This window comes from Macrobrachium rosenbergii, chromosome 48 (genome assembly GCF_040412425.1).
Source record: "Macrobrachium rosenbergii isolate ZJJX-2024 chromosome 48, ASM4041242v1, whole genome shotgun sequence".
Taxonomy (NCBI): Eukaryota; Metazoa; Arthropoda; class Malacostraca; order Decapoda; family Palaemonidae; genus Macrobrachium; species Macrobrachium rosenbergii.
In genome coordinates this window covers 58,143,974-58,164,547 of record NC_089788.1, presented here as the reverse complement: position 1 = coordinate 58,164,547, position 20,574 = coordinate 58,143,974, and the positions used below count along the sequence as shown (strand labels likewise).

The following is a 20,574-nucleotide window of genomic DNA, read 5'->3' as shown; positions in this document are numbered from 1 at the left end:
CTTGGAAAGGTTAACGATTTACTGTCCTCTACAGTGCAAAATAAATGTTGTGAACTTTCATATTAACCCTTAAACGCCTACTGGACGTATCATACGTCGACTAAAATTGTCTGTTGGGTGCCAAGTGGACGTACCGTACGTCGACTGCAAAAAATTTCAACCTTAGGTCAACTTTGACTCGACCGAAATGGTTGAAAAACGCAATTGTAAGCTAAAACTCTTACATTCTAGTAATATTCAATCATGTACCTTCATTTTACAACAAATTGGAAGTCTCTAGCACAATATTTCCATTTATGGTGAATTTTTGAAAAAACTTTTTTTTCTTACGCCCATGCCGTAACTCGGCCAAAAATTTCAGAAATTCTTTCGTCATTTTGTCGTAATTTTTGCACTGTTTTATATTAGCCGTTACATAAAGTTTTATATATGAAAATGTGCACAATTTCATGTAAAATACAGCGAAATACAACCCATGGTTGTAGTTTTATCAGTTTGGAAATATTTTCATATAAACCACGATAACTGCCAAAATTTCAACCTTCAGTCAACCTTGACCCGACGGAAATGGTAAAAAAATGCAATTGTAAGCTAAAACTCTTACATTCTAGTAATATTCAATCATTTACCTTCATTTTGCAACAAATTGGAAGTCTCTAGCACAATATTTTGATTTATGGTGAATTTTTGAAAAAAAAAAACCACATTTTTTACGTCTCCAGCGTTAAATTCATGCATCATTTTGTGATAATATTTTCTCTGTGTTGCTTTGATCGTTTTACAATTTGTTATATACCAAAATCATCGCAATTTAGTGTACAATACAAAGAAAAAAAATAACCCGTTAGCTTTAACAGTTTTGCTCACAGCGCGATTTGTATGAAATTATATATGAAAAATTATTTTTGCGCTGTCATATATTTCAATATTTATATATGATAATGATTTTTTTTCATTTCTGATGGTTGTATACTAAACTTCAGGCAATGACAAAAAAAGGAGCCAAAAATAAACTCTTAATCTTAAAAACTAAGCGTGCTGTGATTTTTTGAAAAAAACTTTTTTTCCGCTTCAGCGCTAACTCCCGAATGCCGCCGGCATACGGGAGACGTTTTTGTAAATAGAGGCTCGGCGTTTAAGGGTTAAAAGGAAGATCGATACTAAGCACCAATTACCAGCTGCTAAATTATTTCTAAAATTAATCAATGTATAAAATTTGAAACATCTGGTTTAGTACTGGGGCCAGGGAGGGCCATTCTGCACCATCATGCATAACCATGAGCATATCATTCAAACTCACACATTCATACTCAAAAAAAAAAATAAATTTAAAACTGGCATTTAAATTGCCATTTATTTATTTTAAAAATGACAACAAGGGGTTAAACTAAGACCTGTTCATCCAAAAACTCTGCAAGAGATTTCAGGTGAAGGTCATACATTTTCCTGCAGTCAATGAATCAGGAGCAGCACAATAAAGTACTGTATAAACTTGCGTATCATGCGACTTTTGAAGACCTAACTTTCACGCTAATTTTAAGGGGTTGTATCATACACGAGATATAAAATTAGCATATGTAATATTCACATAGTATTGTATCAAATACAAACAATGATTACAGTATGCGTCTTTTCCATGGATCTTTCTGTGTATTCTAATTTTAAGTTATGTAACCTGTCTATTATTGCCAAGCAGGACCTTTGTGTGTTTATGCCGCACTAAAGTTAACAGTATTCCATTTTGAATGTAATGCATTTTTAATTATTTGCTCCACCTACTCAATTAGCTGATTTGACGCATTACTCTTCAGACCAGTCCTAGCTTCCTTTGTATTTTAGTTTGCCATATTTTATAGACTTAGCTGCATTAGCTAGGTTGTGTGGCATTCAGTCCATAATGAAGGGATTTATTGATTTAGTCAACCCCATAGACAGTACCTTCCTTAAATAAATGCAGGCACATTATTCTTAGTATTAAGTATTGTTATTCAGTGTAGCTGAGAGTATTCTGCGATGGCCAGCCAGCCAAAACGGCCCTTTGCTTTGCCTAGATTCACACATTAAGCCTGTTCTTTACAGAATTTCCATCCTGTTTAAAACGGAATCTCTGCTTAAATGGGGGGCTATCTTATGGGCCACTGGGCTTAACCTGGTGATTGAATCCACGTAAGATGGCCGACCAATACAAATGAAGTGCAATGGCATCCAGCTCAGCATATCTCTCCCTCAGTAACCCCTCCTTTTATCCACTCTCTCTGCTGCCTCTCTGCTGCTGAGGCCTCTGCGCCTTTTAGGCTGCTGTTAGAAGCCATCTCAAGTGGGTGTAAATTCCCGCTCTGCTTAACAGAGCCCACCATTTGCCTTGTGCCACATGGACACCAATTCTGGGACCCCAACTCATAAAAAAAAAAAAACGAGTGATCATTTTGGATACACAAAGTAAGTCTAAATCATACACGGGAATTCGGCGGCCCATTTTCCTCCAACTTTACTCTTTCTTTACTTTTATCAAGAAACCTTCCCAAATTCCCCCATGGTCTCCCACGTGTCTCTCACTTTCTCTTTATCACTATATGTCCCACCTTGGACCCCATACAACTTTTCTACACCAAAGCCACCCACCGTTTGTAGGCCTAGTTAATTTTCAGATTAGGAAAAGTGATAGTAAAGTGTCTTTTGACTGGCTGCAATGTCCAGTGCCCGCCCAAGTGATTACAGCAATCTTTAAGCATTCGGGCATGATATTGCAATGATTTAGGATAGCTTGATGGTATATACTGAGGGCCTTAATTCATGCTACTCCTAAAGTTAATTCGACACCTCTCTCTTCCAGAGGAATGCCTTTATCGTGTGTGACGTAGGACAACTCTCAGCTCTCACTTTCGTTCGTCGCCTGGACCCTCCAAGTGCGACGGAACAAAGGAATTCCACCTTTTATAGCAGTCAAATAATTATATATCCTTTTTTATTGTTTACCCATGTGTGCCCATGGTTATAATCAATTTGTGAGCTATTTTTATTGTTTTTTAACTATAGCAAACCCCTGTATTCGCGGGGGATGCATGCTAAAACCCCCAGCGAATAGTTAACCACCTCCCCTCTAAAAATGCTTATAACTGCCTATCTTGAAAGTTTAAATACCAAATGTATACCCTAAACTAGCATCCTACATCAAATATACCTTAAACTATTATCTTATTACTGTTTTAATCTTTGAAATGAAATTATTAATATAATTTCAAACACTTCATAGCTATTTCATTTGACCATCAAGTGGCCAACATCTTCTCCCTTCGCGGTCAATATGTCAAGATAAATTGACAGTGTATAAAATCAGAGAGAGAGAGAGAGAGAGAGAGAGAGAGAGAGAGAGAGAGAGAGAGAGAGAGAGAGAGAGAGAGAGAGAGAGAGAGAGAGAGAGAGAGAGAGAGAGAGACTTCAACTAGGTGCTAACCCCCTTTTTTTTATGATGACAGTTACGCCTTCATCCCCCCCACCCCCCGTTGGACACATAAGAAGATCAGGGATTGAACTAAAATCTTACTAATCCAGTATATTTTCTTTAATGAACTGATATTTTGCTGTGTTTAAAATAATATTTGAAATTTAGTAAATCATTCATTTATCATAAAAAATAAAACTTACATATTACAAATGCATAAAAATTCTCTCATCTAAGTAAGAGAGAGAGAGAGAGAGAGAGAGAGAATTATTATTTTTATTATCGAAAGTTATTTAATCTTATTAAACTTAATATTAGCATTTAAAAATTAGTACAGTAAATCATTATTTTATCATAAAGTGTATATGTACGTACAGTACAGTATTTAATCATGAAATATGAAAATACAGAATACTGCTCTATGAAAAAATCCATGAATGGGCGAGTTTTCCTGTGAATAATTTAAAAATAGGATCCACAGAAAATTCCACAAATCACTGAGTCCGCGAATTGTGAGAACGCGAATCTGGGAGTTTACTGTAAACATTGTTAATTGTTAACTGAATATAATTATGCCTTGCAGTAGATTGATGTAAGTAATGAGTCATGTTTGCATTTCCATTCTTTCCATTCCTCTCATGTTGTGCATTACAGTAATACCCCGAACTTGCGCGATTCGAGTTGCGCAAATTCACAGACACACAAATTTTTCATTGGAACCTAACTAATTGTCATACACAAGTTTTTCACAGACATGCGAACATTTGCGAACACTGAGAAACACTGCAAATGTGTTTATGTATAATTTTTTATGTAATTTATATGTTTTCAAGCTTTTATGTGTAAATTAAATATAACATTAAATATTAAAAGTAATAATTTCTCTCTCTCTCTTTTACTGAGATGAGAGAATTTTTATGTTTATTTGTTTTGTATGATAAATTTTTTACCTAATAATACGTACTAATTTTCAAATATTAACAAGATTAAATTAATAATAATTACAAAATTTGTATTATTTTAAACAAATTCTTCCCCCCATCTTTTGTAAGAACTTGAAGGCAAAAGCTGTCAGGCATGTCATTTAACATGACAAGAAGGGGGAGTGCTGCTGATTAGGTGTCAAAGGTTTCTTACTAATTCATTCTCTCTCTCTCTCTCTGTCATTTGTAGTTAGCGCAACCTACATATTACTCTTTCTCTGTAAGTCTTTAACTGAACAGTAGATAATTTTAAATTGATATAATTATACCTGTACCCTATACACACTGTAAATGCACTGTTTTAAAATATAGAGACATAGAGCATTTCATAACAAAGAGAAAGACAAAATAAAGAAGCTTTTAAAAACAAGGTTGAGAGGACTTCTAAAAACAGATCGGTGGAATGGGGGGGAGAGAGAAATAGTATACTAATGTTCACAATCTATATTCCTATGTTAACCCTTAAACGCCTACTGGACGTATCATACGTCGACTAAAATTGTCTGTTGGGTGCCAAGTGGACGTACCTGTACAAAATTTCAACCTTCGGTCAACTTTGACTCGACTGGTCGAAAAATGCAAAAACATTTCAACCTTTCATTTTGCAACAAATTGGAAGTCTTTTTCGACTTATGGTGAATTTTTGAAAAAACTTTTTTCTACGACCGAAAATGGTCGAAAATATTAGCCGTTACAAAAATTTCATGTACAACAGAAAATTCTAGCTTTTAAGTTTTGATATCAATAAATCATAACTGCCAAAATCTTTTGTAATATTCAATCATGTACCTTCCAAATGGTAAAACAACAAATTGGAAGTCTCTAATATTTCGATTTATGGTGACAAAAATTTCGATTTATGGTGAATTTTGAAAAATTTTACAACAGAAAATAACTCATGGTTGTAGCTTTTATCAGTTTTGAAATATTTTCATATAAATCACGATAACTGCCTGTAATTTCAACCTTCGGTCAACTTTAACTCGACCGAAAATGGTAAAAATTGCACTCAGCAATCATGTACCTTCAAATTTCAGAAATTTTTTATGTCAATTTTGTCAAACTTTTTCTTACGCCCATGTAACTCAGAAAAAAATTTCAGAAATTCTTTCAATTTTTCGTAATTTTTGCACTGTTCTATATTAGTCATTACATAAAGTTTTATATATGAAAATGTGCGCAATTTCATGTAGAATACAACAGAAAATAACTCATGCTTGTAGCTTTTATCAGTTTTGAAATATTTTCATATAAATCACGATAACTGCCAAAATTTCAACCTTCGGTCAACTTTGACTCGACCGAAATGGTAAAAAAACGCAACTGTAAGCTAAAACTCTTACATTCTAGTAATATTCAATCATTTACCTTCATTTTGCAACCAATTGGAAGTCTCTAGCACAATATTTCGATTTATGGTGAATTTTTGAAAAAAAATTTTTCCTTACGTCCGCGCCAGAAATTCTTTTGTCACGTTGTCGTAATGTTTGCACTGTTTTATATTAGTCATTACATAAAGTTTTATATATGGAAATGTGCGCAATTTCATGTAGAATACAACAGAAAATAACTCATGCTTGTAGCTTTTATCAGTTTTGAAATATTTTCATATAAATCACGATAACTGACAAAATTTCAACCTTTGGTCAACTTTAACTCGACCGAAATGGTAAAAAAATGCAATTATAAGCTGAAACTCTTACATTCTAGTAATATTCAATCATGTACCTTCATTTTGCAACAAACTGGAAGTCTCTAGCACAATATTTCAATTTATGGTGAATTTCTGAAGAAGAAGAAGAAAAGAAGAAAAAAAAAAAAAAACTTTTTCCTTACGCTGCATGCGCGTGGTAACTCGGCCGAACATCTCAGAAATTCTTTTGTCATGTTGTCGTAATGTTTGCATCGTTTTACATTAGTCGTTACATAAACTTTTATATATGAAAATGTGCGCAATTTCATGTAGAATACAACAGAAGATAGCTCATGGTTGTAGCTTTTATCAGTTTTGAAATATTTTCACATAAATCACGATAACTGCCAAAATTTCAACCTTCGGTCAATTTTAACTCGACCAAAATGGTCAAAAAACGCAATTGTAAGCAAAAACTCTTACATTCTAGTAATATTCAATCATTTACCTTGATTTTGCAATAAATTGGAAGCCTCTAGTACAATATTTCGATTTATGGTGAATTTTTGAAAAAAACATTTTCCTTACGTCTGCGCAGTAACTCGGCCGAACATCTCAGAAATTCTTTCGTCTTGTTGTCGTAATATTTGCACCGTTTTATATTAGTCGTTACATAAAGTTTTATATATGAAAATGTGCGCAATTCCATGTACAATACAACAGAAAATAACTCATGGTTGTAGCTTTTATCAGTTTTGAAATATTTTCATATAAATCACAATATAAAAAATTCTACTTTCGGTCAACTTTAACTCGACCGAAATGGTCGAAAACTGCAATTGTATGCTAAAACACTTACAGTCTAGTAATATTCAATCAATTAGCTTCATTTATCAACAAACGGGAAGTCTCTAGCACAATATTTCGATTTATGGTGAATTTTTGAAAAAAACATTTTTTTACGTCTCCAAGTTACGAATTCATGCATCATTTTGTGATAATATTTTCTCTGTGTTGCTTTGATCGTTTTACAATGTTATATACCAAAATCATAGCAATTTAGTGTACAATACAACTAAAAAAAATTAACTCATTAGCTTTAACTGTTGTGCTTACAGCACGATTTGTATACAATTATATGAGTTTTTTTTTTTTTGCTACCATATATTCAATATTTATATATGATAATATTTTTTTTCATTTCTGATGGTTGCATACTAAACTTCAAGCAATGACAAAAAAAGGAGCAAAAATGAACTCTTAATCTTAAAAACTAAGCGTGCTGTGATTTTTTGAAAAAACTTTTTCCGCTTCGGCGCTAACTCACCGAACGCCGCCGGCATACAGGAGACGTTTTTGTAAATAGAGGCTCGGTGTTTAAGGGTTAACCATTTGTTTCTTTTTTTTAAGGGTAATGTATTAAGCTAACTTTGTTATGAAATTACAATAACTTTAATTTCATTTAAAAGTTAGTTTAATACTGAATTTCCATCTTTTGATATCTAACTTAAGAATAACTTCTCTCTCTCTCTCTCTCTCATGTTATTCTCTGTCTCCATTAATTAATAAATAATTTAAGTTGATATTTCAAGTAAGGACAACCCTTCTCTCTCTCTCTCTCTCTTGTTCACAGTTAGCACTCATACATTTTTACAGCTTATTATTTCTCTGTACATATTTACCTGTACTGTACAGTAGTTAGTTTAAATTTATCTAATTTTACCCATACCATCTACAAAATGTAAATGCGCTGGTGTGGCAAATACGTTCTAAAACATAGAGACATACTAAGAGTTGTATTAGTCCAAATAAAAAACACTTTGTTCATGATAAAGCATTTCAGAACAAAGAGAAAGAGACATAGAATGAAGTTATTAAAAAGACGTTGAGAAGACTTCTAAAAATAGATTGATCGGAAGGGGAGAGAGACAGAAATTCTCTTCCAACTCTCTATTTTTATATCAACCATTTATTTTGTTTTTAAGGGTAATGTATTAAGCTAACTTTTAAATGAAATTACAGTAAACTTAATTTCATTTAAAAGTTAACTTTATAATTTGGGAGCATGATTAGGGTCATATTTAGTGTTTGAACTTTACAAATAAGCATTTATTAGAATTTTTAGAGACGGTGCCAAACTTACGCGAAAATTCACCTTGCGCAAGGGGTTCTGGAACCTAACCTCGCGTAAGTTTGGGGTATGACTGTACTGGCAGCCATTTTATAGCATTCCGTTGCGCAGCCACGGCTGGCCCAATAACCGTGCTAAAATTGTAGCTTATGCTGTACTTTATTCCTGGTATAAATACTACAGCCATAGCCCAATAAATGATTATTTTCACAGCAGAAATCCAACTTGCTGATAAAAGGGACTAACTGCATATTCATGGAAGTTGGGAAAATATTTTCAGGGAAAACTTTAAGGTTATCATCCAATGGAGAAATATTCAAAGTTCTGTAAGAAAATACAACTACAAATATTCATAAAACAGACCATCATCTGCCTTACCTTAACACTGTTGGAGACTGAATGCAGCAGCTTTTTCACGACCAACAGAGCAAAATCTGTATGCTGATCTCTTTCATGGACCTCATCCAATATTATATGAGTGAAAGAATTCAAACTGCGCTTGTGAATCAGTTTTTGTACCAAGACCTCAGTTGTTACAAAAGCCAAACATGTATCTGAATCAGTGCAATTATCTAAACCAACCTGAAATTAAACATGTTTATTATAGCTTTTCAATTTACCTTAAGACTGAAAACATAACATATATTGACTGTGAATCAGCCAGCTTTCTAGGCTGAAACATAAGAACCTAAATAGAACATTATGTTCTGATACTGTCACTAATGAGGAGGGAAAAAAGGGGGGAGGGGGAGGGGACGGGGAAGAGTACAGTACTTCTAAGACTAACCAGTTTCGTGTTAAGATATACTCCTCCTCTAGATTCAACACTTCCTTTGCCCACAAATACTATAATTAGTCTGAGATATTTGCTTCACATTCTCTGTTTACCTTACACGTCTGACAATACTAAACAAAGAAATCCCAGCCTGTAGGTTACACCTGAAATAAATCCCAGCCTGTAGGTTACACCTGAAATAAAGTCAAATAACATTATAATAGCCCATTCCAAGCCAAGACACACTGAATACATCAGGTATGGCAGATGGAATTAATAAAAAAAAATAAATAAATAAATAAAAGACTTTTTATAGTAAAATAAAGTTTTATATATACTTATCAAGTAATTACATAGCTATAGTTTCTAACTAGTACACCAGCTTAAATTCAAAATTGGTGGTAATGCTTCGATTGTTTAGTGCAGGTGACCAGTGTCGCCCACTAACGGCAATACTAGGAACGACTTAGCAGACAACCTCATTCTGTTTATGCTTGTGTCCATCAAAGGGGAGGAGGGAGCTCCGATCATGTAATTACTTGGTAAGTATATATAAAACTTTATTTTATTAAGAAAATATTTTTATATGAGTAACTTACCAAGTAATTACATAGTTGAATCCCACATTGACAGGTGGTGGAACAGGTAGACATTTTATTGCAAAACATTAAGTCATTTAATGAATTAGAAAAGTTGCTAGCACTGAATACAATGCTTGTCATTCCTTGTTAGTGAAGAGAACCCGCAGTAGAAACTGCCTCTGGTTGGTGCTCAACTTAACCTGCAGTGGGGCAGCGATAAAGCCAGGGGTCGCCTATACTACAGCTTTGCAGCCGAGGAGAACTCCAAGGGCTGCCATAGCAATACAAAATAAAAAACAAGTGCCCTTGCCCTGGGTGCAGATGACACTGTCACCTACACTGAAATAAAACCCTGAACCCATCCACTAAGAGTGGTGGGTGCTCCAGGTGCCTTGTACCCCCTCGGGTCCCTAAAACTCGGCACCTTACTACGATGTGAAGAGTTAGGAGAAAATCCTATGCTTCCTTCCAAGATACCATGCCGGTTACTAATCAATGCAAGGTACTGCCATATTTTCACACTGCTTCACTTCCTGAAAACAATGAGAAGCAAAGATCGATTACACTTCCAGAAGGACGATTGTAGAATGGACGTAAGGGACAAGTAGTGCCTGAAAGCTAATGAGGTAGAAGCTGTTCTGATGTCTTTAGCTTTCACTTAATATGGTGAAAATCCTCTCCTAACTCTGAGTGTGTTTCAGAAAATAAAGTCCATTAGGATAAAGGACAAGATGGTCTAATCAGAGGAAGAGACAAACTCTTGTTGTAACACCCAAGAGGTATGGATGGTCTAAAACTTCCGATCCCTTTCATGTAATACCTGAAAACTCCAGGTGGACAGAGAGCTCTCTATTCTTCCTCACAGTGCTTCTAAGCACTCTGTATAAGCTGATGCCAGGCTGTGGTTGGTGCCAAGAGAGCTGGATGTTCACAAAATAAAACTGGTGCCATGAGAGCTGGGTGCCAGACGAGTTATAAGCTCAGGTGCTGTCTGGCACTCATGGAAGCCAAGGATGTCCATAAAATTCTTAAGGGAGAAAGGAACAGAAGCAGGACTTGGATGGGTCCTCGTTCCTGGCTGAAATCCAAGGGAAAATGAGCAACCCACATCTTCTTCTTCCTTGCTTGGATGTGGCAAGGACTTGAAAGGTCACTGAGATAGGGATGACAAAAGAACTGGGTCTCTATACCCCTAAATGGTGGAATACAAGATTCCAGGTTTCTCAGCAAGAAATGGGGTAATTCGCAAAGGGGTCATGGACATCTAGACAGAAGAGACATAGTGCTTGACACAGCACCTTTGGAAAATTGCCCCTTAAGTCTGGAAGACAAAGAGAGAAGATTGACTTCTGCGCCTTGCAATAGGCGCTGCAGCACGTCTAAAAATATACTCTTCAATTGACAAGCCTACGGACAGTCTGGAGCCTGTCGGGGCAAGAGCAGACCACTTTGGTAGATCTCTTGAGGCAAGGTTGTCTGAGAAGACATGGTTGGGGGAGGATCTTGTAGAATGAATGAATGATTTTAAGTTATCAGAGTCCACCAACAACCGAGCAGGTTCGGGAACCATGACACGGGTAGAATAGGTCTAAGATGTTAACGCAACTTGCAGTTAGCCTAAAGCTTGTGTAGCTCCTCCCAGACTGTGAAGTTCGTGAGGAGAGGCGGTCTGATGGACCAGTCTGTAGCATGGTGACTGTTGCCATGCTATAGGGAGGGTATGGACAACAAAAAAGAGGAAAAGGAAGATTCCTTGAAGGGGGTAAACAGGTTCAAAAAGGCCTGCCCCAGAGATTCCACAGATCCTGGTAACCAGGGATCGAAGGTCCAAGATGAAGACAACGTGCTTCTGACAGCTCAGTACGTCCGCTAGGACTTTAGTTACCCGAAACAGAGTGACTAGAAGACTTTATGATCTGTCCACAGAAAAAGGATTCTTACTATTTAAAGGCGAGGAGACATGGAACAGCTCCTGCTTACAAAAATACATTAGAACTGTGGTCTTGTTTGAATGGCTACCACAGTCCAGGAGTGTACTTGGATAAGAAAGCATTGAACGTTATGCAAAAAAACTTCTAGCTCTACGAGAAAGAAATGAAGGATCCATCCATCTGGGGACTTCCCTTTCAAAAGTAAATGTTTGGACAGCTACCACCATAGTTCCGACTTGATGCAGGGCTGTGAGAAAAAACAAAGGTGTCTGGCTGAGTTTCCCTGCCCCAAGTGGACTTGAGATCATAAACCTTCAAGCACTTCCATCGAAGGAGATTGAAGAAGTCAGTCATCCAGGCGAGAACTGATATTCATACCCTGAAAAAACAGCGAGGACTCCATAGAAGACTTGTGCTGCAAAGAGGCTCAAACACAGATCCTCGAGCTGGGAACACCCTGTCCCGTAAAAAGGGCCTAAGACACTCCCTGAGTCTGGCGGGGACAAGGAAGGGTGCTTCCTGCATCTTGAAGGTTTTCATTCAATAGCCATGAGGATTGAAGAAAGGGGCTGTCTGGTTTGTCTCTATTTGAACTTCGTCTTCTAATCAAAGGAAAAAAGGGGCTGTGGGACATGCCTTTCACTAATGACCATGCAGAATCGCAGAGAAATGAGCTTCTTGTAGATCCACGTGCAGAATCGCAGACAACCTTGCGGACTAGCTGCTGCCTCTGTGGACTCTAAGACAGCCGTGAGGACACGTCGACATCCATGTGGACTCGACATTACTGAACTTGCTAACACCTTGCATGGACTTCGACAACACCTTCGTACAAAACAAAAACATGTGTGGAACTGTTTGTGGGGGAAAATAATATCTGGAACAGTTATGAAAGGTTTGAAGAATTCCATAACTGCAAAAGCCTGAGCACTGTGAGAGGAAGTTAGGCATCTGGTGGCGGCATCCGAGCACTAGAAAGATAATGTCAAGTGCTCTAGAACAGGTGCTGGGTAGATGGCACCATGTGCTAAGAAGGTGGTGCCAGGAGCTCGGGAATGGACCCATGTGTTAGGGAATTGGTGCTGCACATGAAAGCAGGTCTGAAAAGGTGCAAGGAGCTTCTGTTCTGTTTGGAGCCCAATTAAGGTTGTTCAACAAAGAGCAAAACTGCAACAAGGAGGTGAGGGGCTAGCTTCCTTACCACTGACAGTAAGCAGAGTACGGTAATTGTTAACATGAATATCTTTAGTGGTCGTGAAGAACTTTATGGCGTTTTCGGTCTTCGCCAGGAACCTCGGAATTGGATGAAAACTGGCGGACGAGTTGCAAAAAAAAAAAAAAAAAAAAATGTATAAAGACTGTACAACCAGGCTAATGTCTAGGTGGGCACCAGAATCCAGAGTAGGTTCAACTCCCAAGGTCACAAGCACGGAGGGAAAAAGAGGCTAGAATTCGGACCGTCTGAAAGCGGTAGTGATTCTATAGCAGACAGAAAAGCACCAAATTCAAAGAGATGAGACTCAAAATCCAAAGGGGGACTCCAGCAGTGCTCCTACTTATCAGTCAAGAAAATTAGGACTTCCAATAAACTTGACAAGGCCTAGATCCATTTAGGCACTAGAGGGAGGAAAGACAAAAGACACTTAGTCTTGCTCATTTAAACAAAAGCCCAGTTTCAATCTTGAAAGACTTCTAAGAAAGAACCAAAGGAGGAAGCTTCCACCAACAAGCTTAAAAACTCGGACACAGATGTCCTTGTCCAGCGGTAGACTTGGTACTTGTGTAATCGGAACATGTGCACACGGCAGAACAGCAGCATGTTCTTAAAAAGACAGGCACTGAGCCAAAGAGGAACTGACACTGGCCCTAGCTGGTTGGCGCTGGATGTCTGAGTGCCAAATGGACAGGTGGAAGATTGGACGCTGGGTGCTTGGCAGCCACTGGCGCTCAGAGGTGGACACTCAGACACTAGGATACAGATAAGACGGTCGGACACGGGGTGCTCTGATTGGAAGAGCGCTTGGTGCCAATTATTGGCGCTCCACAACCAGAAGATATGCCTCTTCAAAGGCCAAGATACTCCTGTAAAGCGCCATCAATACCACTAGTTTACTCTGGGATCCGTATCTGTCCAAACTGGGATCCCGAAAAAACACCATTGGTGCCTCTTGTCCACATTAGGATCCGTAACTGTTCACACTAGGATCCATATCACTAGAGGACAAAGAGAGCACATCCCTATGGATGCCTTTCCAATGACTATCCATTGAGACCTGCTGACAGCAAGATCTGCTGATGAGTAACTACCCAGAGGCAAAACACCTTTGGACTCCCATGGACCTACAGTATGCTTCCTCCTAGTTTAGGGAGTCTGACACCGACTGGGTTTAGGAGATCCAATAGGGCTGGATAGCCACATCCTCCACTACAAATCCAGTAAGATGCCTTTCCAGTGGCTGTCTGTCAATACCTGGGACCAGCAACAGACTCGACTGAGGGGGCGACTACCCATGTGTAACCTCCTGACCTCCCTTGGATCTTTAATTAATTGTTTGAAGTACACAGAGTACCATCATACAGACAAATCTCAACTCCAAACAATCATTATTTGAGACTTGCAGATACATATATTTCATTACAGTAATACCTCGAACTTGCACGATTCGAGTTGCACGAATTCACAGACACAAATTTTTCATTGGAACCTAACTAATGGTCATACACGAGTTTTTCACAGACAAGCGAACATTTGTGAACACTGAGAAACCCAGCAAAAGTGTTTAATTTTTTTATGTAATTTATAAGTTTTCAAGTTGTGTGTAAATTAAATAACATTAAATATTATTAAAAGTAATAATTTCTCTCTCTCTCTCTTTTAGTGAGATGAATTTTTATGGTACATGTATACAGGTATGTTTATTTGTATGATAAACATTTTACCTAATAATAAGTACTAATTTTCAAATAAGATTAATAATAATAATAATAATAATAAAATTGTAATTACAAAATTCGTATTATTTTGAACAAACAAATTCTTCCCTCATCTTTTGTAAGGAGGAGGTGAAGGCAAAAGCTGTCACACATGTCATTTAACATGACAAGGAGGGGAGTGCTGCTAATCAGTGGTCAAATTTTTCTTGTAATTCTCTCTCTCTGTGTGTCTGTAACATTTCATAAAAATATTTCACTCTCTTCAGTAAGGACAACTGTTATCTCTCTCTCTCTCTCTCGTTCGAGGTTAGCCAACCTACGTATTACAGCACTGTTTCTCTGTATGTCTTTAACTATACAGTAGATAATTTTGAATTGATCTAATTTTACCTGTACCATTTACAAACTGTAAATGTGCCGTTCTAAAACATAGAGACATAGAGCATTTCAGAACAAAGAGAAAGTGACAGAATAAAGAATTTTTTACAAACGAGGTTGAGAACACTTCTAAAAATAGATCGGCAGAATGGGGGAGAGAGTCACACCATTTATTTCTTTTCTTAAGGGTAATGTATTAAGCTAACTTGTAAATGAAAATACAGTAACTTTAATTTCATTTAATGGTTGGTTTAATAGTGAATTTCCATCTTTTGATATCTAACGTAAGAATAACTTTCTCTCTCTCCCCTCATAATAATTCATAAATAATATAACTTGATATTTCAAGTAAGGACAATATATTTCTCTCTCTCTCTCTCGTGTTATTCTCACGGTCTCCGTAATAATTGATAAATAATTTCACTCTCTTAAGTAAGGACAACCCTTACCTCTCTCTCTCTCTCTCGTTCATAGTTAGCGCTCACACATTTTTACAACTTATTAATTCCCTGTACGTCTTTACCTGTACAGTATATAGTTTAAATTGATCTAATTTGACCTGTATCGTCTACGAAGTGTAAATGCGCTAGTGTTGCAAATACGTTCTAAAACATAGAGACATAATAGCTAAGAGTTGTATTAGTGAAAATGTAAAACACTGTTTGTTCATGAAAAAGCATTTCAGAACAAAGAGAAAGAGACGCAGAATAAAGTTGTTAAAAAGAGGTTGAGACGATTCTAAAAATAGATCAGCTGAAGGGGAGGGGGAGAGAGAGAGAGAAATTCTCTTCCAAATCTCAGTTTTTATGCCAACCATTTATTTCTCTTTTTTAAGGGTAATGTATTAAGCTAACTTTTAAATGAAATCACAGTAACTTTAATTCCATTTAAAAGTTAACTTAATAATTTGGGAGCATGATTAGGTACTTGAATATATAATTATGAGTATCTTTGACAGTAAATTATTCATGATTGGTTTCGTGAAATTTTTGCAATCGGTCATATTTAGAAATAAGCATTTATTAGCCTTTTTAGAGACCATGCCAAACTTAGAAAATTCACCCTGTGTGAGGGTTTCTGGAATCTAACCTATTAGCAGGCGGTCCCCGGTTTAGACGACCGTTTTCCAAACTCGTAAGCAGAAAATCGTCGAAAATCATAAAAATCATAAGAAAACATTACTTTTAATGCTCTGGGTGCATTGAAAACGATGGTTTTATTGAGTTTTACATAAAAAAACCTTCAAATTATGATTATTCTGCCGTTTTGGGGCCATATTTCTTCCGTCGGAACGCTTTGACGCGTCGTAACCCGAACATGCGTCGGCCAGTAATTTCTGATGAATATATTTGAAAAGCTGTCATGTTGACTGAAAACTGCCTAAATATCGGTCCTGTAGCAAAAGCAATGTTTACGTTTCATTACGCTACTCGATAAAGGTGGTAGCGAATGCAAACTTTATTATTACGCTATTTGGCAAAGATGGTAGCAAATGCAATGTTTACGTGTCTTATTACGCTAAAACTCACTGAAAAATCAACCATTCTTCAGCTGCTATTTTAACTAGCTTTTGCTCTTCATGTTAGTCTGCCAAAGTTATCTCTACTCAGGCAAACAGGCTATAGCCCAGCTATGCTAGGCTAAGGGGCAATGACTGCTTCTATGTCTCTAGTAGCAGATTTTCTACTTACTAAGTAGAAAGCAAGGAAGTAGTCAATTTGTGAAAAATGGTAAACTTGAATCAGATCTTAACAATGAAATACCGATCCTGAAAGTATAGGCTTGAAGGTTACTCCAAATCAGCGATAATACATCACCAAAATCCAGTTAGATAACTGGCAAATTATGAAAAAGCTGCTGCAAATATCCGATTTTTCATCGAGGACAACAGAAACAAAATGTTATCTGCTAAGTTGTTCCTAGTATTGTTGTTAGGGGGCGGTACTGGTCACCTGCACTAAACAACTGAAGTGTTACTGTGAATTTTGAATTTAAGCTGGTGTACTAGTTAGAAACTATAGCTATGTAATTACTTGGTAAGTTACATGAAAAAAAGCAGCACACATACACACACACATGTAGTAATACAAGCAGTCCCAGGTTTACAACAAGTCCGGCTTACGACGTTCCAAGGTTACGACGCTTTTCAAATATATTCATCAGAAATTATTTCCCGGTTTACAACGCATGTTCCGGGATTACGACGCGTCGTACGCCGATCAGACGGAAGAAATATGGCTCCAAAACGGCAGAATAATCATAATTTGGAGGTTTTTTTGATGAAAAACTCAATAAAAATGCAGTTTACATTGTTTTCAATGCACCCAAAGCATTAAAAGTAAGGTTTTCTTATGATTTTTGACGATTTTTGACGATTTTTCGGTTTACAACACGGCGTAAAAACGGAACCCCCGTCGTAAACCGGGGACTGCCTTACCTATAATAATGATGGCCAATGAAAAATTGACTAGCAACAAAACCTTGTTACCAAGTTCAGTGTCTGTTCTAGCTTGTACTGAGAATACACACACACAAAAAAGGCAATGGTTTGTACAATGTGTGTGTAAAAATGAAGTACTTGTAAACTTGTCAACCTTCCCGGTTGGAAAAGAACAACCCATCTCCCAACACGATGGGTGCCGACAGTTGGAAAAGAGCAAGTTTGGCATTGCTCATGAGTGTAACTAACCAAAAGACAAAGACAACAGCTCCTCCTATCAGGAACAGATTGCTAATATGAGAATTTTCCACTGTCCTTGACCAGTGCTGTAACTCTGGATAATCCTACATGTGGTACTTTGATGTTTCCCCCATGTTTCCCAGGGACATGAAGAGAGGCCAAGGCTAAAGCTAAACCCTCTTTGAATTCCAGGCAAGACACGTCTTCACAGGGGTCTTGACAATACAATCAAGTCAAGAGCAAGCATATACAGATAGGTGTCGACAATCCACATTTATGACAGTATCGAAAAAAATTATGATAACTATAAAATAATGATAAAAATTTACAAATCATCATGCAGCTGGCAATGCTTGCAAGTAGCAGTCCCAGCAATGCGTGTCAAGCAGGCTCCGCACTATTAAACATGTATATCCAGCATAGTACATGATCGTACAATATCACAGATTTTTAATTTGTATTTTTCCTAACATACAAACTTTCAGCCTCTACATTGGAGATATTCTCCTGCGCAGCTGGAATACCAGTTATGCAAAAATTCTGTGTAATAGTATCAAGGTATGGTGGAGGAATACATAGCATCACCCAATGTGGCCAATGAGTGGGCGGAGCATCATCTCACTTGCCCCCCAAGAATCCCATGAAGCAGCCAATGTTCTCTTAGGGCTGATTCACACCTGACGCTCACGCTCACGTGCATGCAATTGATCGCGCTCAAATATTCTTTAATGATAAACAAGCAGAGTATTCAAACCATCCAGTCAATCATTTTCGCTCAGCTCCAGTCACGGTCACAGTCAAGCTCACGATCAAAGCCAAAGATATTTTGAACGTGCTCAAGCTTGAGCGAGAGTAAGAAAATTATAATGAAATGTAGACTTTTTTGAATTTGTGGACTTTTTTTTTTTTTGGTAGGGTAATTTCTTTTTTACAGTATATGGAACTTTTTTGCTTTTTAAGCAAACTTCTATTTTCAGTTCAAACAGGAAGGTTCGTTTTTTATTTAGCCCTATACTGAGTCCAGAGGTGGACAGAATATTTGCATAGCATTTGCGAATATAATTATATTTGATAAAATAAATTCATTAATTAATTTTGTGGTTTTTTTTACCTTAAACATACAGCCAAACTTTCTCTTGAAGATATCGATTCTCTGAAATAGGTGTCTTCCTTCATTATATCTGATCCAATTTTGGACAAAATATACTCGAATGTCCCTTTTGGCATGCGGAAATAATTAAAGAATTTTTCTTCGTCATCTATAAGATGGGGACATAAAGTGTTATATTCTCCTTCACTCTTCACTAGCATAGGATGCACCCAAAATCTCCTCCTTTTTCTCTCTCCCTCTTCCTCATCCAGCTTTGGCTATACCCGCTAATTCTAGAGCCGAAAATCACACATGGTTCACCAATGCCAACACAAAACAAACTGAGCTCAGGAGAGCTTGAGCGGCATATGGGAACACACCAGTAAAATGAGCTGAGTGAGAGCTTGACCATGACTTGGGCGTGAGCATGAGCGTGAGTGTCAGGTGTGAATCAGCCCTTAACCACCTTCTCGAGTGGTTGTGCGCTGCTCAACTCTCATCAAAGCCAGTTTTTTCACTTCCAGACATTTTGTTTGCATATTTCTGTTTGCGTGGTGTATTTGGTGCTTTTTTGTGTACAAAGTTTGTTACATCATCATACAAACCCATGATTTACCTAATCCTAGTGCAGAGAAACAAAAGAAATGCCCTGGTATCGCTAGCAACCCTTCCTTCCTTTACCTAGCTTCTTTTGAAACTCATCCTCATGTGACTTGTAGCAGTTGTAGACTTCAAGTCTGCAATGTAAGAAGCCCATGTTCTAAATACTGTAGTTGGTCTCCTAAGCAATGGAGACATTTCAAGTTGAAGAGGTAAAAGAAGAAGGGCGATGCACAGCCAAGGGAGGGTTTCAACCCTTCGAAGGCAACAATGACCCCTTCCCCCTTGGTTGGGGGACGAGATTCAGTTTGTGATTTACTTCCAGGTTTGGACATTGATGGTGCCACTCTCTGTGAGTATTGGCTGACCTTAGACCTCCCCGGAGAACCGTGACTGAGGGGACTACTTTCTCGTCCGTTGTTGTCCCACCTTGCAGCTTCTACTTCTGGGAACGTTTCATCTGCTGTGTCATCTTCACAGGTGACTTCTGCAGCTATCTCTGTGACAATGGCCTGTGTATTGGCTGTGGCTTCTGACCGCATACCTATGCCAGTGTTTCCCTCTTCTTATGATGCTCCAGGAACAGCCGCTTGTTCCCATATCCAGACAAGTCTTACTGGAGAGGGTTGCAGTTCTCAAAAGGATTGACCGCTTCTTTCTACAGTAACTAAAAGGAAGCTCCCAGATCTCCAGATTCTCAAGATTCATCATCTTCCTCGATTTGTGTTTCCCTGAAAAGACAATGGAGGAGGAGGGACTTGGCATCTTTCCCTTCTAAGAATATTTGCAGTCTACATGTGGTTTCCCACTCTTCTCCTCCAATTTCAGTAGGGGGGGGGAGTTAGTTTATCTCAGCAAGGCGGTATTCCGTCCATGGTGACTACAGGCTCTCTCTCCACGGCCATCTCTAAGAAGTTCTAGAGGTTTAGTATTGGAAGACCCTCTTCTGCTTGATCTTGACGCTAGCAAGTTGGCCAAAGTAAAGTTGGGTATACCTTAGTTTAACCAGACCACTGAGCTGATTAACCCTTAAACGCCAAGCCTCTATTTACAAAAAGTCTCCCGTATGCCGGCGGCGTTCGGTGAGTTAGCGCCGAAGTGGAAAAAGTTTTTCAAAAATCACAGCACGCTTAGTTTTCAAGATTAAGAGTTTATTTTTGGCTCATTTTTTTGTCATTGCCTGAAGTTTAGTATGCAACCATCAGAAATGGAAAAAATATCATTATCATATATAAATACTGAAATATATGACAGCACAAAAAAAATTTTTCATATATAATTTTATACAAATCGCACTGTGAGCAAAACGGTTAAAGCTAACGGGTTATTTTGTTTTTCTTTGTATTGTACACTAAATTGCTATGATTTTGGTATATAACAAATTGTAAAACGATCAAAGCAACACAGAAAAATATT

At 37.6% G+C, this 20,574-nt stretch overlaps 1 protein-coding gene across 10 annotated transcripts in view; it reads right to left on the bottom strand.

Moving 5' to 3' along the window:
- Positions 1-20,574, bottom strand: part of spn-E (spindle E) — a 437,239-nt gene that overhangs the window by 280,837 nt on the left and 135,828 nt on the right. For all 10 annotated transcript variants that reach the window (XM_067091862.1, XM_067091856.1, XM_067091855.1 and 7 more), the window contains one exon: positions 8,568-8,771. In XM_067091862.1, the coding sequence (XP_066947963.1) occupies positions 8,568-8,771 (204 nt within the window). The remainder of the gene's footprint in view (positions 1-8,567; positions 8,772-20,574) is intronic.